Source organism: Doryrhamphus excisus, linkage group LG6, assembly GCF_037039965.1.
Source record: "Doryrhamphus excisus strain RoL-2023G ecotype Guam linkage group LG6, RoL_Dexc_Guam_v1.1, whole genome shotgun sequence".
Lineage (NCBI taxonomy): Eukaryota > Metazoa > Chordata > Actinopteri > Syngnathiformes > Syngnathidae > Doryrhamphus > Doryrhamphus excisus.
Genome location: NC_136362.1, coordinates 6,097,081 through 6,124,193, shown reverse-complemented (window position 1 = coordinate 6,124,193; position 27,113 = coordinate 6,097,081). Strand labels below are relative to the sequence as shown.

The following is a 27,113-nucleotide window of genomic DNA, read 5'->3' as shown; positions in this document are numbered from 1 at the left end:
CTACGTCTTCTTATTCTCTGGCAGACCAGGTGTGTTGCGTTGTGTTTATGAGCCCAGGTAGGGCCAAATCTATTTATAGATGAATGTACGGGAACCAGTGGTTGGATTCCACTAAAGTCCGTCTGTTTCCTCGCCATTAAAGATGACTGACAGCACACATGTTAGTCCATAAACAACGACGTCGGCAGCGACAGAGGTCCTCTGAGGATGGAGACGCGAGAACGGCGTGTGTGGTGTTTTCCGAGGCGGCCATGTGGAGGAAATGGCGTTAGCTGGTCAGCGGCGATGGGGCGTAAGAAGGTCGTTTGAAGCGTCCGCCGCCAACACGCCAGTGACCATATGTGGCGAAGTGAAGGAGCTGAGAAATGATGCTGTCCAGCAGCAAATGTGCGTGTGTGTGAAAGGGGGAGGGGCTTATGCCAGTGCGTGTTTATGGCGGTGAGGCACATGTAGAATATCTGTCAGACATTCATCACAATAATGTCCCGCCTTTTATCTATTCTTAGACGTGCCCCCCCCCACCCCTCCTCCAGATGTCTCTGTGTGTGCGTTACATTCAGCCAGTAAAACATTCCACCAATTAGCCACTTAGCTGGTCAGTGTGTTAGTGCACTTCCTGTCTCTGTTAGCGCTGGGGGGGGGGGGGGGGGGGTTACACTACGTTAGCGTAAGAAGCCTCTTTAGGTTTTAGACAATTTGTTATTTGGACGCTGCAGGCCATCACACTCTTACATTTCATCACCGCCTGCTGCGGCGCCGCAGCCGCAGGACAGGATGTAGTAACATTAGCAGCCACCCCGCAAACCGCACGCCACAAAGCAGTCCCGAGAGGGAGGAACTAAATGTTTGACACAGAAGAGTTTCGAGAAGAAATGATGACATTCGCCTTAGCCAAGTCGTTATTAGCAATACCTGATGGCCACATGCACACTATGGACCAAAAGCCTGCTTTTTCTCTTTGTTTGTTCTTTTATTAGCATTAGCAATTCTGGCTTCCTTGCCTACTAAATGAAGTAAAATGTAAATACTGTATAAGGCATTCAGAAGATGCATTCAAAGACATTGTGAAGATAAAACCTGGTCCTAAACAGGGTTTTTTTATGTCATTTGTGTCTTATTTTCTCTTATTATGTCTACTATATTTGGTAATAGGATTGTACAGGTGACTATAGGGGTGTTATTTCATGTCTAGAGGGCTCTAAGGTAAAAATAAAAAACATTTAGAACATCATAAACTGGTTTTCTTTGCCTAGTAAGTCTCATGGTCTCTGATTATGTTGACTATATTGGGTAATAAAGGTGACTATAGGGGTGTTATTTCACGTCTAGAGGGCTTTAAAGTAAAAAAAAGTATTTAGAAAATTATAAACAGGTTTTCAGTAAGTCTTATAGTCTTATGGTCTCGACTATATTGGGTAATAGGATTGTACAGGTGACTATAGGGGTGTTATTTCACATCTAGAGGGCTCTAAGGTTAAAAAAAAAGTATTTAGAACATCATAAACAGGTTTTCTTTGCCTAGTAAGTCTCATGGTCTCTGATTATGTTGACTATATTGGGTAATAAAGGTGACTATAGGGGTGTTATTTCACGTCTAGAGGGCTTTAAAGTAAAAAAAAGTATTTAGAAAATTATAAACAGGTTTTCAGTAAGTCTTATAGTCTTATAGTCTCGACTATATTGGGTAATAGGATTGTACAGGTGACTATAGGGGTGTTATTTCACGTCTAGAGGGCTCTAAGGTAAAAAAAAAATATTTAGAACATCATAAACAGGTTTTCTTTGCCTAGTAAGTCATGGTCTCTGATTATGTTGACTATATTGAGTAATAAAGGCAACTGTAGGGGTGTTATTTCACGTCTAGAGGGCTCTAAGGTAAAAAAAAAAGTATTTTGAACATCATAAACAGGTTTTCTTTGCCTAGTAGGTCATGGTCTCTGATTATGTCGACTATATTGGATAATAAAGGTGACTATAGGGGTGTTATTTCATGTCTTGAAGGCTCTTTTAATGTTAAAAACTATGTGCCCTTATAATGTTTACCGTATTCAGTTAAACCAGTGTAAAGTTGACTGTAGGGCTGTTATTTCATGTCTAGAGGTCTCTAATGATGTTAGAATACATTTTTAGAGGGGCGTAAACAGATTTTCTAGGCCAAATATCCTATTTTTTGTTATTATGTGTGCTATCTTAGATAATAGGATTGTACAGGTGACTATAGGGGTGTTATTTCACGTCTAGAGGGCTCTAAGGTAAAAAAAAAGTATTTCGAACATCATAAACAGGTTTTCTTTGCCTAGTAAGTCTCATGGTCTCTGATTATGTCGACTATATTGGGTAATAAAGGTCGACTATAGGGGTGTTATTTCATGTCTTGAAGGCTCTTTTAATGTTAAAAACTATACTTTAAAGGTCACAAATGGGTTTTTCTGTGCTTAATATGTCTTATTTGCCCTTATAATGTTTACCGTATTCAGTTAAACCAGTGTAAAGTTGACTGTAGGGCTGTTATTCCATGTCTAGAGGTCTCTAATGATGTTGGAATACATTTTTAGAGGGGTGTAAACAGATTTTCTAGGCCAAATATCTTATTTTTTGTTACTATGTGTGCTATCTTAGATAATAGGAGTGTACAGGTGACTATAGGGGTGTTATTTCAAATCTTGAGGGCTCTAAGGAAGAAAACAAAACATCATAAACTGTTTTTTTTTGCCTAGTAAGTCTCATGGTGTCTGATTATGTTGACTATATTGGGTAAAGGTGACTATAGGGGTGTTGGTTCATGTCTAGAGGGCTCTAATGATGTTGGAAAACGATCTTAGGACGCCATAAATAGGTTTTCTGTGCTGTAGCTACCAAAATAAGAATCCTGCTTTGATGAAACTCCAGATTACTGTAAAACCAGTAGGAATATCATGAAGATTTAAGTTTGGTTTTTCCTGTAAAACGTAGCAGGGGTTGATCACGGTCTGCTACCTCGGTTCTAAAGTCATGATTTGTGTCGTTTTGGGTAAAGTAAGGGAGAATAGAAGATGCCCTGCATTTCCTGTCGGTGACGTCCAGGAAGAGATGCTCTGATATATTTAGTGTGTCATCTGCGCTCCAGGCTTTTTTTTCCCCTCAATCTTTTAATGCTAGCGTTGTTTTCATAGCAACCACGAGCCGGGGTCACCCGCAGCACGGCGGCCGCCTCCAGGAAGGATTTCCCGACAGAGGAGCCACAGTCGTATCAGCGATGCGTCACCAATAACCTCAGCGCTTCCCTGGGGAAATTACACTCCAAGGTCAAGCAGGTCAACCAGTCCGCCTCTGTGGACTGGCGGCACGCGGCTACGCTAAGCACGCTCGCTCTTCGCATCCGGCCTGATGTCATCGCCGTGTCACACATGATGACAGACGACGGCCCTTCGCCGCTTAAGTGCTTCCGACGGACGACATCAATAATGAAGCAGCCCCTCCCCGTACGTTCAATTCAGCGGAACGCCGGGATCGGCTGGGGAATTGTTAAGCAGATCACGGCGCCGCTTGGCGGTTGCTGTTGCGTGGTAACTTAGCTGATCGGGTCATCTTTTATGAGAGCCGGCTGGGTGTCCTCAGTGGGGTCACGGGTGGGCTGGAGCCTATCCCAGCTGACCAAATAAGGTGGCGAAATATTAGCAGCAGTTGCGTGAACACTAATAGGATTTCTGGCTCATCCCTGGCTCCCTTCTTGGCCTTTTCAGGAGTCCTTGGAAGTGTGTGTGTTATTTTGCCCATAATTCAGTGAGGCGAGGCGTTAAGGGATATCGGCCGACGTGGGGGCCCCGCTCCTTATTAGTCGTCTGGCTGCTGGAAGAGGATTTGCCCGCTTTGGGAAAGAAGCTAAAAAAAGAAAAAGGCTAAACGGAAAAGTAGAGTGTGTTGATGGAGTTGTGTGTGTGTGTGTGTGTGTGTGTGTGTGTGTGTTTGACACACCAAACACTGGGGGACATCGACCATGCCGCCCCTGGAAGTGACGGAAGTGATTAGCGATCATGCGTCCAAGTTTCAGGCTCTCATCACACCGCTTTTTGGAAAAAGACGACATGGCAGCGGAATGCTAACATTCACAAGGTGCGTTCAAAGGTGTGTGCGTGAGGCGTTCAGAGGTACGATGCCATCTACTGTATGCGGTTGAAAAGACAAGCTGCGTTCACTGGCAGCCTCATTATCATGTCTTTATGAGCGCTGATCCACAGGTAGCAAATCAAATTGTGGCGGTCCACTTTTAGAAAATATTTCAATAGTCAAATATTCTATTTGAAATATGAAATATATTTATTGTAATTCATAGATTATATAAAAATATCTTGTAATATATTCCTTTAATATATCATTGCAGTATATTGATTATATTATGCTATAATATTAAATATAATCGGTAATAGGAGTGCAAAGATGACTATAGGGGTGTTAGGTCATGTCTACAGGGCTCTAATAATGCTAAAAACTGTATTTAGCAGGTTGTAAATGGGTTTTCTTTGCTTAATATGTCTTATTTTCTCTTATTATGTCAACTATATTGGGTAATAGGAGTGTAATGGAGACTATAGGGGTGTTATGTCATGTCTAGAGGGCTCTAATAATGATGAAAACTGTATTTAGCAGGTTGTAAATTTTGTATGCTTAATATGTCTTACTTTCTCTTATTATGTCAACTATATTGGGTAATAGGAGTGTAAAGGAGACTATAGGGGTGTTATGTCATTCCTACAGGGCTCTAATAACATTATAAACGCTCTTTAAAAGCTTGTAAACAGTCTTTCTATGCCTAATATACCTTATAGTCTCTTATTATGCCAACTGTATTGGGTAATAAGAGTGTAAAGGAGACTATAGGGGTGTTAGGTCATGTCTACAGGGCTCTAATAATGCTAAAAACTGTATTTAGCAGGTTGTAAATGGGTTTTCTACGCTTAATATGTCTTATTTTCCATTATTATGTCAACTATATTGGGTAATAGGAGTGTAATGGAGACTATAGGGGTGTTATGTCATGTCTACAGGGCTCTAATAACATTATAAACGCTCTTTAATAGCTTGTGAACAGTCTTTCTATGCCTAGTATACCTTATAGTTTCTTATTATGCCAACTATATTGGGTAATAGGAGTGTAAATGTGACTATAGGGGTGTTATGTCATGTCTAGAGAGCTCGTATTTAGGTTGTTGTGATTTTCTATGCATAGTATGTCTTATTTTCTCTTATTTTGTGTACTATATTGGCTAGTGGGTGTGTAACGGTGACTATAAAATATGTAATATATAAAATATTTGTGGGCTGCACGCGGCCGAGTGGTTAGCGCACAGGCCTCACAGCGGTTAGCATGCAGCCCTCACATTTTTTTATGTTTAAGTAAAAATCATGAAAGGTGTTTACACAAAAGCAAAAGCAGTTTAGCATTTTGTTCCTTTACTGTACCCAAAAAAGGACACAACCGTGACCGTCTATTTGTGGCTGCGGTGGCTTTTTCTTGTGGCGGTCCGACGCAAATAGCTGAATGTATGGGAAATGCACGCCGTGGTCCCGCCGGCGACCGGCGGCCATGTTTACTTCCCGTTCTTGTTGTTCATTTGTGCTTTTAAAAATCTCACCCTTCCTTCCAACAAGCCCATCTGTCTCGCCCGGGCTGATAATGAACCTGCGGCGCCGCCCGCTGAGGTGACACTGACTCCATCACTGCAACGCTCCCTCACTTTGTCTCGCTGGAAAATCACTTTATCACACACGGAACACACACACACACACACGCACACACACACGCACTGCATGAGCTTTCCTCGTGGCTAAACATGCTCACATCCGAGAATCCTTTTTTTTTTTAACAATCACAGGACTAGGATCTATCTGTGGCGGGACAGTGGTCTACCGTAATAACATCATGGTGAAAAAAATGCAAATCAAAACAAAAATGTGAAGAATGACGCAATCGCCAACAGGTTTGTAACGCTAGCTTCCGCTGCAACTTTGTTTGCACACACACTCTCTCTTGGCTGCAAACATGCATGCACTGCCTGGATTAACCTTCCACATGCGTGCACGTGTGTGTGCGTGCACGTGTGTGTGTGCGTGCGTCCATGAAAGCAGGATTAAGTATGGTGCAGTCAGCACTCGCAAAGATGAAATGGCCACACACACACACACACACACAAACCATCCCCCAGACACACACCTACGTACGTGCACGCAACCTGGTGCAGGGATACACCATAATTAGTGAGGCAGCACCTTTATCCCACCGTGTGTGTGTGTGTGTGTGTGTGTGTGTCGTTAGCAAATGATGGATTTTATTCAGCAGCTGAGGCAGAGGTTAAAGAGCCAAAACACCGAGAGATCTAATTGTAACTCCCTCGCCGCGTGTGTAGCGTCATGGAGACACGGGTAGGATTTACCATCTTTTTATTGGTCATAGTAATGGTAATGGTAATGGTAATGGTAATGGTAATGGTAATGGTAATGGTAATGTTAATGGTAATGGTAAAGGTAATGGTAATGGTAATGGTTTTATTTCATATGAACATGCATCAGATTTCAAGTACATCCCATAATCAGTTCCCAGTTCCACATGTCCAAAAAGAGTAGGAAGAAGCAAAGCTTATTAAATCCTACCCCTCCATCTGGTACTTTTGCAATCAGTAACTGTTACATTTGTTCACTTCCTGCTTTCCTAATATAAAAAAAATATTTTTTTTACTTTATTTTATTATTTTTTTTATTTATTTTTTATTTATTGGCACATAAAAAAATATAGGATTGAACAAGAAAACTTAAAAAAAAAGAAAAAAGTCAAAATATGTAATTATATATGTAACATGTCATTTTACAAGCATAAACTTAATTAAGGAACATAATGTCATGTTAGTAGCATAAAGTTAAAATATTATTACATTTTGATATTTCATCTCTGTGCTACAAACATGACTATATATAATATAATAATAATATAATAATGTCATGTTAGTAGCATAAAGTTGAAATATTAAGACGTTTTAATATTTCATCTCTGTGCTACAAACATGACAATAAATATAATATAATGTAATGTAAAATAATATAATATAATATAATAATGTCATGTTAGTAGCATAAAGTTGAAATATTAAGACATTTTAATATTTCATCTCTGTGCTACAAACATGACAATAAATATAATATAATATAATATAATATAATATAATATAATATAATATAATATAATATAATATAATATAATATAATATAATATAATATAATATAATATAATAATGTCATGTTAGTAGCATAAAATTGAAATATTAAGACATTTTAATATTTCATCTCTGTGCTACAAACATGACAATAAATATATAATATAATATAATATAATAATGTCATGTTAGTAGCATAAAGTTGAAATATTAAGACATTTTAATATTTCATCTCTGTGCTACAAACATGACATTATTTTTTCTTGCCGTTTCACGATAATGAAGAAACGAGATGACGAGAAAATGTGCGTCATCCCACTAGCATGCTTGGACCAGGCCACTCCAAAGTCCTCATCAGCTTTGGTGGACCTGCTGCTGCGTTTTGGACCATGGACCTTCTGCAGAAACCTTCAGCTAGAGGTCACCAACAGATGGTCGGACGTTCTCCTTCAGCAGAAGTCATGCTTCCATTCATCACAGCAGGTCTTCCAGGTCCTGAAGCAGCAAAACCATCACACTACCACCACCGTATTTGACTCTTGCTATGATGCAAGTGAGGCCTGCGGTTCTTTGGATGTTGTTGTGGGGTCTTTTGTGACCTCTTGAAAGAGTCATGGCTGCGCTGTCCTTTACCACCAGTCCATGTGTTGGTCATTTGTGGATAATGGCTCTCACTGTGTTTGGCTGGAGTCCTAAAGCTTTCGAAATGGCTTTATAGCCTGGAGGGGAAACATTTGGACTCCCTTGTCCTCTAATCTGTAACGCTGCAGCTTATCTCACGTCAAAGCTTGCCTCTTATTTTCTTCATGCGTATGGATATCTTTCATATGGTCTTTATATCCTATCTTCTCTGCTGCTCTGCTGTCTGCTTCTATTCTAAGCAGGAGAGGTCACATACAGATGCACCGTGTGAAGATGAGGCCTCCTACACACACACACACACACACACACACACATTAGGAGGAGGCTGGGTGGAGAGAACATCTCTGATTTTCTGCTTGTGTCTCATGACTTGAATTCAGATTCGTGACAACTTCTCCACTGCAAGGGTGTGTGCAGACATCATGGGAAAATCCTACACGCCCCCCCCCTTGGCAACATTGATCCCTCCTGCTACATCTTCTTGTTCTCTGGCAGAGCAATTCATCTAAAAGTGTTATGTATTTAGAGCAACGCCAACAGCTAGCACCTAATACTTTTTTTATCATTTTCATCATTCATAAATGACTTCTAACTCCTCAGTAACTACTCTAAACTACTCTAAAAAGTTCCTCATCAGTTCCTCAGTAACTACTCTAAATGTATGTGCCTTCGTCATTAGTTCTTCGTCAGTTCCTCAGTAACTACTCTAAATGTATGTGCCTTTGTCATTAGTTCCTCAATAACTACTCTAAATGTAGGTGCCTTAGGCATTAGTTCCTCATTAGTTCCTCAGTAACTACTCAAAATGTATGTGCCTTTGTCATTAGTTCCTTGTCAGTTCCTCAGTAACTACTCTAAATGTAGGTGCCTTAGGCATTAGTTCCTCGTCAGTTCCTCAGTAACTACTCTAAATGTATGTGCCTTTGTCATAAGTTCCATGTCAGTTCCTCAGTAACTACTCTAAATGCATGTGCCTTTGTCATTAGTTACTCATTAGTTCCTCAATAACTACTCTAAATGTAGGTTCCTTAGGTATTAGTTCCTTGTCAGTTCCTCAGTAACTACTCTAAATGTATGTGCCTTCGTCATTAGTTCTTCGTCAGTTCCTCAGTAACTACTCTAAATGTATGTGCCTTTGTCATTAGTTCCTCAATAACTACTCTAAATGTAGGTTCCTTAGGTATTAGTTCCTTGTCAGTTCCTCAGTAACTACTCTAAATGTATGTGCCTTCGTCATTAGTTCTTTGTCAGTTCCTCAGTAACTACTCTAAATGTATGTGCCTTTGTCATTAGTTCCTTGTCAGTTCCTCAGTAACTACTCTAAATGTATGTGCCTTCGTCATTAGTTCTTTGTCAGTTCCTCAGTAACTACTCTAAATGTATGTGCCTTTGTCATTAGTTCCTCATTAGTTCCTCAATAACTACTCCAAATGTAGGTGCCTTAGGCATTAGTTCCTCGTCAGTTCCTCAGTAACTACTCTAAATGTAGGTGCCTTCGTCATTAGTTCCTCAGTAACTACTCTAAATGTAGGTGCCTTCGTCATTAGTTCCTCATTAGCTCCTCAGTAACTACTCTAAATGTATGTGCCTTTGACATTAGTTCCTCAATAACTACTCTAAATGTATGTGCCTTCATCATTAGTTCCTCATTAGTTCCTCAATAACTACTCTAAATGTAGGTGCCCTAGGCATTAGTTCCTTGTCAGTTCCTCAGTAACTACTCTAAATGTATGTGCCTTTGTAATAAGTTCCTCATTAGTTACTCAATAACTACTCTAAATGTAGGTTCCTTAGGTATTAGTTCCTCGTCAGTTCCTCAGTAACTACTCTAAATGTATGTGCCTTCGTCATTAGTTCCTCATTAGTTCCTCAATCACTACTCTAAATACATATTACTCTAATACATATGTATGAGAACCACTGCGGCACCATGATGAGAAGTCTGGTGACTTTTGCGGCCAAGCGTCCCCCTTCCTCTCCCAAAGCGTCCAGGTGGTCGTGTCGGCGTCGGAGCACGTTCATGCTGGGCCGCCACGAGCTGGAGGAGCCCGATGCCTCTCCTCCACTGCGACAGGAAGGCGGTGGGCTGTTGGAGTCCGAGTGGGAGGAAATCATCTCATCTGAATTTGACCCACAAGTTGAGTGTGCAAAAAGAGAGAGGTGAGAAAAAAGGAAGGGGGGGGGGGTAGATTAGGATGGAGCAAGACAGAGGAGAGAGTTGAAGTGTGAAGGACGGATGAGGAGGAGGAGGAGGAGGAGGAGGAGGAGGAGGAAGAGGAGGACGAGTGGGAGACGAGCCAAGGCCTTCGGGCAAAGCCAAGCCCGCCTACCAATGATCTCTCCTTCACTTCCATCTTCCCTTCTTTTTCTCTTTTTTTTTACTCCTCCCACTTTTTCATCTCCCGCTCCTTACCACCCCCACCTCCTCTTCCTCCGTCTTCATCCACTCCCAGAGGAAAGGAATGTAGGCCAGTGGGGAAGTGAAAGGAAAGGCAGGCGGTCCTGGCAAGGACAATGGCAAACCAAACGTGCACATCATCTTGAAAGGATGGACAATTCCGAGGAGAAGAAGTGTCGGACTCGGGAGCAGATTGGAAGCGAAGGATGAGGACGTGAGCAGCGTCCCAATGTCCTCTCCGCAGCGGGATTAGGAATTCCGTGCAGGTTTTATTAAGTAGCGTCTTCCCGCGGCTAACGTGAGCGACCACGGCGATGGACATGAACGTCATGAACGTCCTTGGCGAGGAGTTCAACCCTGGTGTGCATGAAGTCAGTTGTCAATATAATAATTCCAATTCAGCTTATTTCATATTATTTTTATTATTATTTCAGCCACATTTGATATGCCTGACATGATGTCTTATATAAATAACACATGATGTAATATATAAGTATATATAAGTATATATAAGAAGTACAATCATGTGACTATGCCACGAATGGGAAAGACGAGGCTTATAAATAGAGGGAGGAAGGCCGGAGAGGAAAGAGGCAGACTTCCTGTACGTAACCCCACACGCTCCAAACCAGGGAAGTTCCACACCTTCCACTTTTCCCGTTTGCATCACTGGCAGTGTGCTGCCGTGGTGCCCCCCCCCCCCCCCCCCCCCCCCCCGCCCCCCCCATGCATCTGCTCTCCTTCCAAGTACACCTGCCCACCCGGGCCGGGAGCCCCCCGTACGTTTGTGCTTGCGTGTGAAGGCGGTGATCTAATCAGAGCTGATAGCAACCCCACTGCAGCTGCTCGCCCACGCCCACTCCCACTCCCTGTCAGACACACACTGGCCGTGGACGCTCTGCCCTGCAATTAAATATATTATACTCATTACACGTAGCGGGATGTAGCTTGTCTTTAAACAAGGAAGCCGTGTGGCTTCTAACGCACCCGCCACAGAATAAGAACACGTAGCAGGAGGGTGACGGGCGGGTGATGTTGGTGGTGAGCTCCACTTCAAAACAGACACACACACACACACACACACACACACACACACACACTCGCAGGCCAAGAGGGAGGAAGACGGACAGACAGAAAGGAATGTCGCATCCTTCCACAATACAGGAGAGGAAGTGTGAGGCGGGTCACCATGACACCCTGCCCCGTGTTCTCGTACATGTACTTGTACTTCTACACAAACACTAACTACATTTGTGTAGTTTGTGTTGTCGTTTTATTTCATTATGCTGTCGTTGACAAAAGTCAACCAAAAAATGACAGCTGATCACCGCAGCGTCAGTGTGTATGTGTGTGTGTGTGTGTGTGTGTGTGTTGATGTCTTCCTGCTATTGTCATTTATGAAATGAGCGTTCCTGTGTGTGTTTTTGTTTTGGCCGGTTGGAGTGGGGGGCAGGGGGGTGGGGGTTGTGAGGCATCTTTGTATTGTAGGATAACGTAAAGATTACGGTTGGCTTTCCTGTTTACCGCCACGTCAAGGGAAGCTAAGCTAGAAGAACGGTGTGTACTACATAGAAGTGTACTATGTACAGCCAGTATTGCTTTTCAGTACAAAAACAAAATGGATGGACTCATTGAGTGGGCCTTTCATTATTAAAAGCGCCGTATTGATCGGTCACAATGTGGATATTGGCCTGTGTGGACTTTGGGTCCCGTGATGGCGCAGTACGCATGTACTACACACGTGGCAACAACATGGCCCTTTGACCCTTGACCCCTGTAGAGCCAACCATGGAAGGTAGCTTTTTTTTGCAAAGGTGTGAGAAGGAACCAGAGGTGCGAGGAAGTCGATGTGTTGCAACTTTCAAGTCCACCCAAACCAAAATGGACTCTAACCAAAGAAAATAATGCAAATGCAATGAATCTGTTCCAGAAGGACGTACTCAAACCAAAACAGACTCTAACCAAAACAAATTTTCCCAGCCAATTAAGCCAATTAATTTGTTCAAGACGGTCCGACTTAAACAAACACAGCTATGAAAAGGGAGGACCTATGTGACCTTTGGCCTCATTGGGCATGTGGGGGGGGGGGGGGGTAGACGTGGGCTGGACATGCTAATGTTTGTTTGTTTTGTAATGACCAACTTTTTTTTTATTTGCACATTTATTTCTCATAAATTTACGACTTTGTCACAAATGTAAGACATTTTTCACCTTTTTTTCCCACATAAATTTACGACGTTATTTTGTAAGTTTGTGACTTTATTCTAGTAAATGGACTACTTTTTTCTCATAAATTTACAACTTTGTTTTTGTAAATGTAGGACTTTATTTTCTAAAATATAGACTTTATTCATGTAAATTTACAACTTTATTTTTTTATTTGAATTTTTTCTCATAAATTTACGACTTTTTCTTGGAAATTCACACCTTTTTTTCCCCACATAAATTTACTACTTTATTTTCGTAAGTTTGTGATTTTATTCTTGTGAATGGACTACTTTTTTCCTCATGAATTTACAACTCTATTCTTGTAAATTTAGTACTTTATTTTCAGTAATATCAACTTTATTCTAGTAAATTTATGACTTTTTTCCCCTGAAATGTATCACTTTTTTCATAAATTTTTGACTTTATTCTTGAAATTTCTAATTATAATTTTTTTCCAACATGTTCCTATTATGCCATTGTAGAAAAAAAATGGCGTACATAAAAAATTGTATCAGCCACCTGAAATGCCAGCACTACGGTATTTGAGCACAAAAGCAAAAAGTTTGCTGGAGACCTCCGTGGCGTCACACCGGCTGCTCGGAGAGTGTGCCCGAAGACAGTGCACCTTGCTGGGCCACAGTAGGTAGCTCCCTCCCCTCTACACCCTGGTTCTCCTGACAGCAGTGCTGTAGTAGTAGTAGTGGTAGTAGTATTGTCAGGATATTTGTTTAGGACACATCAACAGGTACACAGGTATGGTACTGTGTATTGTGTGACTCTGGAAGGATCCAGGTACTCTAAGACTGAACGTTGAACGCTGACCACTATCAAAAACCATCACCTTCCCTCGGGGAAACAAAGTCCCGGCTCGGGGCGGTGATGAGTCCGTGTTTGTTTTGTGTGTGTTGATATTTGTGGTCTTCCCATCAGCAGGTCGCCATGATGGCGGCAGTGTGCTCCCGTGTTGAGTTGCGTTATTCTTAGACCCGTCCGTGAGATTGGATTGAAAGTTGAAGGTTCTCGTCACCCAAAGCCGCAAAGCCAGCCCCTCGTTCTAAACACAGCTACCTGACACGCCACTCGGCGCCGCGCGGCTCGGGTGTCCGCCGGCTCTCCGGTGTCTTTGACAATTGCTTACCTGAAGGACGGCGTGGTCGCGGGTGAAAGACGGCGGCTGACAGGGGGACACGTGAGTTGGGCCCCTTTTATCCAGGAGCGCCATGATCAACGTCAGACGGAGAGGGAGGGTGAACAGAGTCTTCCATCGGCTTCTCGGCCGCAGGTGAGTGACGAGCAGCGGCCGCCTTGCCGGGGAATTGAACCGGCACGCAGATCTCCTTTTCACAGCACCTTTCAGTGGGAAGCGTGGAAGGAAAGTTCATGCGGTGCCCGCCACCTTTGACGGCAGGAACCGCACCGCTCATCGCAAACGCCGGTCAGATCTGCCTAAAATGGATTTGTGTGAGCCCACACCGGTGCTCCTCCTCCTCCTCCTCCTCTTTCTCCTCCTCCTCCATGATTGTGCTGAAATCACCCGGTGTGCTCCACGAGCCAGAGGATGTTGGCTTCAGTTCCTCCCACTTGCAGCCGCTCGGTCATGCATCACCAAAGTTGGCAACCTTGAAGACTTTCACGGCTGACATCATCTTAGCCGACGTGGGAAGCCCGGCTTCTGAGGCCGCGTTGGCACGCTCATTTCAATATTTCAAAGGCACACACAGCGGATCCTCCGCCAGTATAATTAGCCGATGAGCTGCCGCCGCCGCCGCTGCGCCGTTGCCGTGGCAACGTGGTGCAGCCCGCCTCTGCGGGGCGGCGGAGGAAGCCACGAGGGGGAGGATGGGCAGGAAGAGGAGAAAAGAGGAGATTAGGGTTTTTTTGTGTGTGAAAAGTGTAAAAAAAGAATCATATGGGATGTTATGATTTGCACATTAAACATGGTCTATTTTTAGACGCGTGAACTTGACTGCACTCCAAATATCTCTCAGCTGTGTGTGTGTGTGTGTGTGTGTGTGTGTGTGTACACACGCCAGCTTCGCGCTCGTTTTTTATGTCGATTTTAGAAGCCAGCCTTAATTCCCACGATGGCGTCTGCTTTTAGTAGATTAGGACTCACTCAAACATGATGACCGACCATGATGCCCTGTTACTGTGTGTGTTTGTGTGTGTGTACGCGTGTGTGTGTTTGTGTGTGTGTGTGTGAGAGCAGGTAAAGCGTCATTTCTGGGTCACATCTCTTAAGCCCTGACTTTCCCTCCTTCCTATTAGCCATAAAACAAACGCACTTCCACTTCCTGTGTCCCACAGGACTGCAACGTACAGTATTTACATGTCTTATTTTCTCTTATTATGTCTACTATATTGGGTAATAGGAGTGTAAAGGTGACTGTAGGGGTGTTATTTCATGTCTAGAGGGCTCTAATAATGTCAAAAGGTGTATTGACAAGGTTGTAAACAGGTTTTGAATCTTTTATTTTCTGTTATTATGTCAACTATATTGGGTAATAGGAGTGTAAAGGTGACTGTAGGGGTGTTATATCATGTCTAGAGGGCTCTAATAATGTTGAAAAGCGTACTGACAAGGTTGTAAACAGGTTTTGAATCTTTTATTTTCTGTTATTATGTCAACTATATTGGGTAATAGGAGTGTAAAGGTGACTATAGGGGTGTTATATTACGTCTAGAGGGCTCTAATGTTAAAAAGTGTATTGACAAGGTTGTAAACAGGTTTTGAATGTCTTATGTTCTCATTATGTCTACTATATTGGGTAATAGGAGTGTAACGGTGACTATAGGGGTGTTATTTTCATGTCTAGAGGGCTCTAATAATGTTGAAAAGCATACTGACAATGTTGTAAACAGGTTTTGAATCTTTTATTTTCTGTTATTATGTCTACTATATTGGGTAATAGGAGTGTAAAGGTGACTGTAGGGGTGTTATATCACGTCTAGAGGGCTCTAATGTCAAAAAGTGTATTGACAAGGTTGTAAACAGGTTTTGAAAGTCTTATGTTCTCATTATGTCTACTATATTGGGTAATAGGAGTGTAACGGTGACTATAGGGGTGTTATTTTATGTCTAAGGGGCTCTAATAATGTTGAAAAGCGTATCGAGAAGGTTGTAAACAGGTTTTGAATCTCTTATTTTCTGTTAAGTTAACTATATTGGGTAATCGGAGTGTAAAGGTGACTGTAGGGGTGTTATATCACATCTAGAGGGCTCTAATAATGCTAAAAAGTGTATTGACAAGGTTGTAAACAGGTTTTGAATGTCTTATGTTCTCATTATGTCTACTATATTGGGTAATAGGAGTGTAAAGGTGACTGTAGGGGTGTTATATCACATGTAGAGGGCTCTAATAATGCTAAAAAGTGTATTGACAAGGTTGTAAACAGGTTTTGAATGTCTTATGTTCTCATTATGTCTACTATATTGGGTAATAGGAGTGTAACGGTGACTATAGGGGTGTTATTTTCATGTCTAGAGGGCTCTAATAATGTTGAAAAGCGTACTGACAAGGTTGTAAACAGGTTTTGAATCTTTTATTTTCTGTTATTATGTCAACTATATTGGGTAATAGGAGTGTAAAGGTGACTATAGGGGTGTTATATCACGTCTAGAGGGCTCTAATAATGTTAAAAAGTGTATTGACAAGGTTGTAAACAGGTTTTGAATGTCTTATGTTCTCATTATGTCTACTATATTGGGTAATAGGAGTGTAAAGGTGACTATAGGGGTGTTATATCACGTCTAGAGGGCTCTAATAATGTTAAAAAGTGTATTGACGTGGTTGTAAACAGGTTTTGAATGTCTTATGTTCTCATTATGTCTACTATATTGGGTAATAGGAGTGTAAAGGTGACTGTAGGGGTGTTATATCACGTCTAGAGGGCTCTAATAATGTTAAAAAGTGTATTGACAAGGTTGTAAACAGGTTTTGAATGTCTTATGTTCTCATTATTTCTACTATATTGGGTAATAGGAGTGTAAAGGTGACTATAGGGGTGTTATTTTATGTCTAAGGGGCTCTAATAATGTTGAAAAGCGTATCGAGAAGGTTGTAAACAGGTTTTGAATCTCTTATTTTCTGTTAAGTTAACTATATTGGGTAATCGGAGTGTAAAGGTGACTGTAGGGGTGTTATATCACGTCTAGAGGGCTCTAATAATGTTAAAAAGCGTATTTTGAAGGTTGTAAACAGGTTTTGAATGTCTTATGTTCTCATTATGTCTACTATATTGGGTAATAGGAGTGTAAAGGTGACTGTAGGGGTGTTATATCACGTCTAGAGGGCTCTAATAATGTTAAAAAGTGTATTGACAAGGTTGTAAACAGGTTTTGAATCTCTTATGTTCTCATTATGTCTACTATATTGGGTAATAGGAGTGTAACGGTGACTATAGGGGTGTTATTTTATGTCTAAGGGGCTCTAATAATGTTGAAAAGCGTATGGAGAAGGTTGTAAACAGGTTTTGAATCTCTTATTTTCTGTTAAGTTAACTATATTGGGTAATCAGAGTGTAAAGGTGACTGTAGGGGTGTTATATCACGTCTAGAGGGCTCTAATAATGTTAAAAAGCGTATTTTGAAGGTTGTAAACAGGTTTTGAATGTCTTATGTTCTCATTATGTCTACTATATTGGGCAATAGGAGTGTAAAGTTGACTATAGGGGTGTTATTTCATGTCTAGAGGGCTCTAATGATAAAAAGCGAATCTCTTATTTTCTGTTAAGTTAACTATATTGGGTAATAGGAGTATAAAGGTGACTATAGGGGTGTTATATCACGTCTCCAGGGCTCTAATAACGTCATGAACCATATTTAAAAGATTGTAAATATGACCTAACTAGAAAAATATTCCATATATGAATAAGAAAATGGACTTTTCAAGTAGCTACTGTAGCTTGTGTAGCGATGGGTTGAGAGTTTGTGCAGCGATGAAAGTAAGAGAAGTGGGAAGGACCGTTAGGTTATGAATAATAAACACACACTCAGGTGCTTCTAAAGGTAAGTGTTGCATAGATGAAGTCTGATATTAAAAGACGGCATCAGCCAGAAGGTCATGTTGTAAACAAAGGCTGTGGATGCAAGTGTGTGTGTCCAGCGTGGCAGGCGTCCAGCCAGCATACATCCGTGGATTTCTGCCGGTGTCACCCACGCAGTACTATTTTTATCCCAAGAGGTGTGTGTGTGTGTGTGTGTGTGTGTCATCAGGTTACAGAGTGTGTAAACAGACTCCTCTTTGTCCCGTTTGACAATCCTAGACAGGCTGCCACTCAAACTTTCAACCAGGGGTTTTTCATACGTCCACACTTCCTCATGGTGTCAGCCATTTTTTTATTATCAGCCTGTGTTCTTCTAACATGATAATGTATTATATACAGTACGTATATGTGTCGCTATCATAATGATGTTTTTGCAGCAAAAACGTGAAAATTAATGAAAAGTGGCGTTTAAAAAATATATCTTATGATAAACAAACATCACAAGGACTTTTTGTAAAGTAAAGTTGCATCAAAAGTTACAATGTAACGAGAATAAAGTGAAATATCATGGGAATAAAGTCATAATTATGAAAGAACATTTACAAAAGGAGTTGAAATGTTGAATTAGTTGGATAATTTTGAAAACAAAATGGAAAAAAAGGGAAAAAAGTCAAAAGTCATTTTTGGAAAATAAGATTGCGGAGGAAATTTTTAATTTACAAAAATGAAGTGAAAATAAAGTCCAAATTGTGAGAATATTTTTTTTTCTCCAGAAATGAAAATTTTATTAGAATAAAGTCAAAATATTTAGAGAAAATATCATATTCTAATGAGGAAAAAAAATTGCAATTTTATGAGAAAAACTGACAAAATAATGTCATTTTGGTAGCATAACAAAATACAAAATAATCAAGAAAAAAAGTGTTTTTGAAGAAAAAAAGGAGAAAAAGAAGTGACAGAATTTGTATTCCTTTTGCCTGAGCGAGCGAGCAAGTGACGCATGTCCGTGCAACACGGAGCCAGGCCTCTCGCCGCAAAGTGTTGTGCGGCGCTAATGTGATCAGCAGAGATTAGAAAGCCAGAGCTGGAATTACAGCAATTCATTAGCGGGAAAGAAGAGAGGAAGAGTCAGACTGAGCGATGATTGCTGAGTCATCCTCCGACAGAACGTCTCACCCCAAAGTGCCGCTGGCGGTCTCTCCTGCAAGCTGTTCCCCGTTCCCGTCCTTCCTCCACCGCCGCTACCGCCCTAATGTGCTGACACGGCGTGAATAATTCACGCACATTCCCCCCCCATCAAATTCTTGCAGTGATTGGAGGCTGTGGAGATGACTGTGCCCTTTTTTGTGTGTCTTCTTGGGTTGCAGGAAGGCCATCTCTCGCTCCGGGCTGCAGCACCTGGGCCCGCCCCAGCCCGCCCTGCCCCCCGCCTCCAACGGGCCCAACAAGGAGCTGAGGACCTATGTGGATTGGACGGTCAGACACGCACACACAGCAGCGGTGTCCTTACTTTTTCCTCCATTGATGGCCATATTGTTGACAAATGAAAGGATGCTATTTCAGCTTTCCTTTTGTGAATTTTGCTCACTTTATTTCCATAATATTACAACTTTTTTCCAAAAATTTTATTTCTTTTGGCTTCTCATAATATTCTGCCTTTTTTTAATTATTTTTTTTAATTACTTTTATTATTATTATTATTATTTCCCCTCCTAAACTCTTGTCAAATTATAATACAACTTTTTTGTCTTAATATTCTGACTTAATTTTTTTTATGTTTTTAAGTTTTTCCAACTTTCTTCTTCAAATCTTCATGAATACACTTTTTGTAATATTTTGACTTTATTGACATAATATTATAATTTTTCCTCCATTGTAATTTTCCAGAAATTACTTGAATTATTGTAAAATTACTGCTGACTTTTCCAAAAAATATATATATATTTATATATTATTTTTATATTCTCCCCCGGCGGCACTTTGGACACCCCCGTCTTTAAATGCACAATCATGGCCACCAATGCAGCGTCATGTAACGGGGCTGAGTCACCAAATGACATTTAGCATTTTCATGCCGCCAGCTTTGCTAGCAGACTGCTGTCAGCAACACGTACGCTGCTTTGGGTTCTTTGGTCTTTTTTCTAGTATTTGAGTGAATTTGCATGCCGTGGAGACTTGCAGCCTGTGGCTTTGAGCGGGTTCTGCTCCTGACTCATCTCACATCAGAGATGGCGAAATGAGCTCCCTGATTAACGCCGCCGCCATCCAGCACTCCAGCACTCGGATGTTCATTTATCCTAGCGTTCAACAAGCCCATTGGGCCCTTTTGGAATAAAAACACCCGCCGCTTGCTGGCCCGGAGTCTTTGTCAGCTGCATGACAATGTCTTCTCCCTCAGCGGTGCCATTTGTGTCCGTAATCACCAGATTACGCCACGGCGGCGGCGAACTGCTGCCAACTTCTTTACAGTGGCTCGAACGTCACAAAGGCACGCTGCTATTTTTAGCCAACTGCGGCATACAGTCACAGCGCAGATGAATCTTCAGAAGACGAAGAGTTGACACTGGGAGTGCAGCAGGCCGGCCGAACGGGAACAAAGACTCCCGGGAATCCGGCAGAACGTTTTTGGTTTCCATCGGGACGTAACAGACGTTTGCCGCGCTCCCCAGGCGGCTCCGTCATGTTTGGCTGATGTAGAGGTGTGTTTTACGCCGTGGTACGGTGCAGGGGTGTCCAAAGTGCGGCCTGGGGGTCATTGGCGAACAACATCTCATTATTTTTATGGTAAAAATTAAATGAAACTGGTACAGTAAGGCTAAGAGGCAATAACAACAGACATAATAACAGGAAATAAGACATATTAGGAAGAGTTAAACTGTTTACAAGCAGTTTTTTAGCATTAATAGAGCCCTCTAGACATGAACCAACACCCCTATAGTCACATTTACACTGCTGTTACCAACATAATAAGACAAAATAAGTACACTCTTATTACTTCATATCGTCAACATTACAGAAAATAAGGCATATTGGGCATAGTAAACGTGGCTACAACTTTCTAAATATGATTCTTAACATTAGAGCCCTCTAAACAAGAAATACCGCCTTTACACATATTACCCAATATAGTCGACATAATAAGATAAAATACAACGTATGTATTAGGCAGAGGAAACCTGTTTACAACCTTCTAAATATGCTTTTTAACATTATTAGAGACCCCTAGACATGAAATAACACCCCTATAGTCACCTTTACACTCCTATTACCCAATATAGTAGACATAAAGGAAAATAAGACATAAAAAAACCTGTTTACTACCTTCTAAATATACATTTTAATGTGATTAGAGCCCTCTACACATGAAATAACACCCCTATAGTCACCTTTACACTCCTATTACCCAGTATAGTAGACATAATAAGAGAAAATACCACATATTAGGGAGCGCAAACCTGTTTACAACCTTTGAAATATGCTTTTTAACATTATTAGAGACCCCTAGACATGAAATAACACCCCTATAGTCACCTTTACACTCCTATTACCCATTATAGTAGACATAAGAGAAAATACCACATATCAGGGAGCGCAAACCTGTTTACAACCTTCTAAATATGCTTTTCAACATTATTAGAGACCCCTAGACATGAAATAACACCCCTATAGTCACCTTTACACTCCTATTACCCAATATAGTAGACATAACAAGAGAAAATACCACATATTAGGGAGAGCAAACCTGTTTACAACCTTCTAAATATGCTTTCTAACATTATTAGAGACCCCTGACATGAAATAACACCCCTATAGTCACCTTTACACTCCTATTACCCAATATAGTAGACATAACAAGAGAAAATACCACATATTAGGGAGAGCAAACCTGTTTACAACCTTCTAAATATGCTTTCTAACATTATTAGAGACCCCTGACATGAAATAACACCCCTATAGTCACCTTTACACTCCTATTACCCAGTATAGTAGACATAATAAGAGAAAATACCACATATGAGGGAGCGCAAACCTGTTTACAACCTTATAAATATGCTTTTTAACATTTTTAGAGACCCCTAGACATGAAATAACACCCCTATAGTCACTTTTACACTCCGATTACCCAGTATAGTAGACATAATAAGAGAAAATACCACATATTAGGGAGCGCAAACCTGTTTACAACCTTTGAAATATGCTTTTTAACATTATTAGAGACCCCTAGACATGAAATAACACCCCTATAGTCACCTTTACACTCCTATTACCCAATATAGTAGACATAACAAGAGAAAATACTACATATTAGGGAGAGCAAACCTGTTTACAACCTTCTAAATATGCTTTTTAACATTATTAGAGACCCCTAGACATGAAATAACACCCCTATAGTCACCTTTACACTCCGATGACCCAGTATAGTAGACATAATAAGAGAAAATACCACATATGAGGGAGCGCAAACCTGTTTACAACCTTATAAATATGCTTTTTAACATTTTTAGAGACCCCTAGACATGAAATAACACCCCTATAGTCACCTTTACACTCCGATTACCCAGTATAGTAGACATAATAAGAGAAAATACTACATATTAGGGAGTGCAAACCTGTTTACAACCTTCTAAATATGCTTTTTAACATTTTTAGAGACCCCTAGACATGCAGTAACACCCCTATAGTCACCTGTACATTCAACGATATGATATATCGTGTCCATAAAAGTAAATAACATTAGACATGGAGATGAAAATGCAAATATTGAATAGTAAACAAAGCTGCCATTCAGCCTTATGAAGCCACAGACGAAACCATTTGATATGCAGTGAAAAGTAGCATGATTGGTTGATTGGGATCACATCTGCCACTCAATCACCCAGCCACCCACCCACCCACCCAGCCACCCCGCAGCTCTGACCGCAGGGAATCTTCCTCCACGTCACGGCTGGCCTTTAGCGCTCTGCACGACAATCTAATCAGTGTAGCCATGGCTGGCTAACGACACATCAGGGATGCTCTCTGTCGTATGTTTGTACCAAAGGTGGCCTCCCGATCCAGAGCAGCAATTACGTGCTTGACACGCTTATCCACCGCCACGTGGGCCGGCGTTTGGCGTGAATGATATCATCCCCCTCCTCCTCATCATCTAACCTCACGTTCCCTCCTCTGCAGGAGAACGCCATGAACGGAGATCACCTGTGGATGGAGACCAGCTGCTCGGGAGAGCTGTGCTACCTGGGAGAGGACGCCTGCCTTCTGAAGGCCGCGGTGAGTCGCGGACGCCGCCTCCATCCAATAAATCCCTTTGAGTCTAATTCTTCTAACGACTCGGCGGTGCTAAGGAAGGTTAGCCTGTCTAAACAAATGCCGACTGTGCTCTCGCTGACTGTAATCACATGAATATTCCAGCTGCACTTCTTGGCCACTTGAAAGGACGCCGCAACCTTGTGTTGTCACGTTGGAGATAAACATGCGTGTTTTCTTCTTGGAATCTTGAAATATTCTACCTATGAAAATGGATAACAATTTTACTACGCTAATGTTAGCATGATAGCAGTGTTAACATGCTAACATTAGCATGCTAACACCTAGCGAAATGGTGGTAAGTGCTTATATAGAAACTAATAAAAATGCTACTGTGCTAATGTTAGCATGATAGCAGTGTTAACATGCTAACATTAGCATGCTAACACCTAGCGAAATGGTGGTAAGTGCTTATATAGAAACTAATAAAAATGCTACTGTGCTAATGTTAGCATGCTCACAATGCTAACATGCTAACATTAGCATGCTAACACCTAGCGAAATGGTGGGAAGTGCTTATATAAAAACTAATAAAAATGCTACTGTGCTAATGTTAGCATGCTCACAATGCTAACATGCTAACATTAGCATGCTAACACATAGTATAATGGTGGTAAGTGCTTATATAAAAACAAATAAAAATGCTACTGTGCTAATGTTAGCTAATGTTAGCATGCTAACATTAGCATGATAACACCTAGCATAATGGTGGTAAGTGTCTACCTATGAAAACATAAAAATGCTACTGTGCTAATGTTAGCATGCTCACAATGCTAACATGCTAACATTAGCATGCTAACACATAGTATAATGGTGGTAAGTGCTTATATAAAAACAAATAAAAATGCTACTGTGCTAATGTTAGCTAATGTTAGCATGCTAACATTAGCATGATAACACCTAGCATAATGGTGGTAAGTGTCTACCTATGAAAACAAAAAAATGCTACTGTGCTAATGTTAGCATGCTCACAATGCTAACATTAGCATGCTAACACCTGGTGCTAAGTGTTAATATATGTGTTTCGCTATGAAAAGGCTAGAAATGCTGCTATGCTAAAGCTAGCACATTAGCAATGTTAACATGCTAATGCTACCATGGTAGCACCTAGCATAACGGTGATAAGTGTTAATATGTGTTTCGCTATGAAAAGGCTGGAAATGCTGCTATGCTAATGCTAGCACATTAGCAATGTTAACATGGTAATGCTACCATGGTAGCACCTAGCATAACGGTGCTAAGTGTTAATATATGTGTTTCGCTATGAAAAGGCTAGAAATGCTGCTATGCTAAAGCTAGCACATTAGCAATGTTAACATGCTAATGCTACCATGGTAGCACCTAGCATAACAGTGCTAAGTGTTAATATATGTGTTTCGCTATGAAAAGGCTAGAAATGCTGCTATGCTAATGCTAGCACATTAGCAATGTTAACATGCTAATGTTACCATGATAGCACCTAGCATAACAGTGCTAAGTGTTAATATATGTGTTTCGCTATGAAAAGGCTAGAAATGCTGCTATGCTAAAGCTAGCACATTAGCAATGTTAACATGCTAATGCTACCATGGTAGCACCTAGCATAACGGTGCTAAGTGTTAATATATGTGTTTCGCTATGAAAAGGCTGGAAATGCTGCTATGCTAATGCTAGCACATTAGCAATGTTAACATGCTAATGCTACCATGGTAGCACCTAGCATAACGGTGCTAAGTGTTAATATATGTATGTGTTTCGCTATGAAAAGGCTAGAAATGCTGCTATGCTAATGCTAGCATATTAGCAATGTTAACAAAAACAGCTGATTTTGACCAAAAACCGGAGACAATTGTGCAACCTGTGTGTTTCTGCTTGAAGAAGTCGGCCCCCAGGAAGAAGTGCGCCGCCTGCAAGATCGTGGTTCACACGGGCTGCATGGAACACCTGGAGAAGGTAGCGCAGGAACGCAGACCGTGACAGAGGAGTCAGCGCCACGGAATGACTTCTTCTTTCTTCTTCTCCATTCAGATCAACTTCAGATGCAAGCCGACGTTCAGAGAGGGGGGGTCACGCTGCCTCCGAGAGGTAAGTGGGTGTGGATTCACGACGCCAACGTGTGACAGAAGACTGAGTGTTTGCCCTCCGCCCCACCACAGCAGAACGTGCTGAGGCACCACTGGGTGCACAGGAGGCGCCAGGAGGGCAAGTGCAAACAGTGCGGAAAGGTTGGTACCCGATGGCTGCCGTGGCGCCATCGTCTTATTCCTGAGTGTACTGCATGAACGTATGGTCAACGCCGACTGTGGCCTTCTTGTGCAGAGCTTCCAACAGAAGTTTTTCCACAGTAAAGAAATCATCGCCATCAGCTGTTCCTGGTGTAAACAGGCTGTAAGTCGCACACAATACACTTTTCACACATTTATACTATGAATGAGTCCATATTATGTCTTATTTATGTTTTATTTACTCTTATTATGTCTATTGTATTGGACAATAAGGGTGTAAAGGTGACCATGGGGGTGTTATTCCATGTCTACAGGGCTCTAATCATGTTAAAAACCACATTAAAACGCTCATAAGCAGGTTTTTTATGTCTTTTATGTCTTATTTAATGTTATTGTGGACAATAAATTGGTTAAAACGAGTGTAAAGGAGACTATAGGGGTGTTATTTCAGTTTGACGGGGCTCTAATAATGTTAAAAACCATATGGAGAAGGCCATAAACAGCTGTTCTCTTATTGTGACTACTATATTGTTGACAATGAGTGTAAAGGAGACTATAGGGGTGTTATATCATGTTTAGAGCCCTCTAATAATGTTAACAAACATATTTATTAGGTTTCAAACAGGTTTTCTATGTCTTATATATCTTATTTTCTGTCATTATGTCTACTATATTGGTTAAAATGAGTGTAAAGGAGACTATAGGGGTGTTATTTCATTTTTAGAGGCCTCTAATAATGTTAAAAAAAACACATTTATTAGGTTGTAAACAGGTTTTCTTTGCCTTATACGTATATCTTATTTTCTGTCATTGTGACTACTATATTGGTTAAAACTAGTGTAAAGGAGACTATAGGGGTGTTATTTCATGTTTAGAGGCCTCTAATAATGTTAAAAAGCATATTTATTAGGTTTCAAACAGGTTTTCTATGTCTTATATGTCTTATTTTCTGTCATTATGTCTACTATATTGGTTAAAACGAGTGTAAAGAAGACTATGGGGGTGTTATTTCCTGTTTAGAGGCCTCTAATGGTGTTAAAAACCATATGGAGAAGGTGGTAAACAGCTTTTCTCTTATTGTGACTACGATATTGGTTAAAACGAGTGTAAAGGAGACCATAGGGGTGTTATTTCATGTTTAGAGGCCTCCTAATATTAAAAATTATATTTATTAGGTTTCAAACAGGTTTTCTATGTCTTATATATATTATTTTCTGTCATTATGTCTACTATATCAGTTAAAACCAGTGTAAAGGAGACTATAGGGGTGTTGTTTCATGTTTAGAGGCCTCTAATAATGTTAAATACCATTTGGAGAAGGTCGTGAACAGCTGCTCTCTTATTATGTCTACTATATTGGTTAAAACGAGTGTAAAGGAGACTATAGGGGTGTTATTTCATGTTTAGAGGCCTCTAATAATATTAAAAAACATATTTATTAGGTTCTAAACAGGTTTTCTATGTCTTATATATCTTATTTTCTGTCATTATGTCTACTATATTGGCTAAAATGAGTGTAAAGGAGACTATAGGGGTGTTATTTCATGTTTAGAGGCCTCTAATAATATTATAAAGCATATTTATTAGGTTTTACTGGATTACTTTCATCCTCATTGTTGTTGAAATGAGCAACTGGAGCGTTTGCTGTGTTGCAGTTCCACAACAAGGTGACGTGTTTCATGCTGCACCAGATCGAGGAGCCGTGTTCACTGGGGGCGCACGCCGGCGTCATCGTACCGCCGTCGTGGATCATCAAAGTCCGGAAACCACAGGTGCACAAACATGGACAACCAGAACCTAGCATCACCGAGGCGTGACAGTGACAGTGAACTAACCACTACAGTCATTGTGTGTGTGTGTGTGTGTGTGTGTGTGTGTGTGTGTGTGTGTATGTGTGTAGAACTCCCTGAAGAACTCGGCCAGGAGGAAAAAGCGGACATCGTTCAAGCGCAGGACCAGCAAGAAGGGACTGGACGTAAGTGACAAGACGACACCCGTAAGACGAGGCCGACTTGTCCTCCCGTCTGTCTTCTCTTTCCTCCTAGGAGTCCAAATGGCGGCCCTTCATGCTGAAGCCCCTCCCCTCGCCCCTCATGAAGCCCATCCTGGTCTTTGTCAACCCCAAGAGTGGAGGCAACCAGGTCTGCGTCCGCTTTCATCCTCATCTCACTGGCGTAGCCATGTTCT

General features: G+C 41.1%; 1 protein-coding gene across 5 annotated transcripts in view; it reads left to right on the top strand.

The window, feature by feature from the left end:
- dgki (diacylglycerol kinase, iota) overlaps nucleotides 1-27,113 on the top strand; it is a 44,703-nt gene that overhangs the window by 2,140 nt on the left and 15,450 nt on the right. For 2 of the 5 annotated variants that reach the window (XM_058066121.2, XM_058066125.2), the window contains exons 2-10: nucleotides 18,786-18,894; nucleotides 22,591-22,686; nucleotides 24,580-24,654; nucleotides 24,730-24,786; nucleotides 24,861-24,926; nucleotides 25,021-25,089; nucleotides 26,582-26,698; nucleotides 26,827-26,901; nucleotides 26,972-27,067. In XM_058066121.2, coding sequence (XP_057922104.2) covers nucleotides 18,786-18,894; nucleotides 22,591-22,686; nucleotides 24,580-24,654; nucleotides 24,730-24,786; nucleotides 24,861-24,926; nucleotides 25,021-25,089; nucleotides 26,582-26,698; nucleotides 26,827-26,901; nucleotides 26,972-27,067 — 760 coding nt within the window. Of the gene's footprint in view, nucleotides 1-18,785; nucleotides 18,895-22,590; nucleotides 22,687-24,579; nucleotides 24,655-24,729; nucleotides 24,787-24,857; nucleotides 24,927-25,020; nucleotides 25,090-26,581; nucleotides 26,699-26,826; nucleotides 26,902-26,971; nucleotides 27,068-27,113 lie in introns of all 5 variants that reach the window. The other 3 variants (XM_058066117.2, XM_078791250.1, XM_078791249.1) reach the window with 2 other exon arrangements.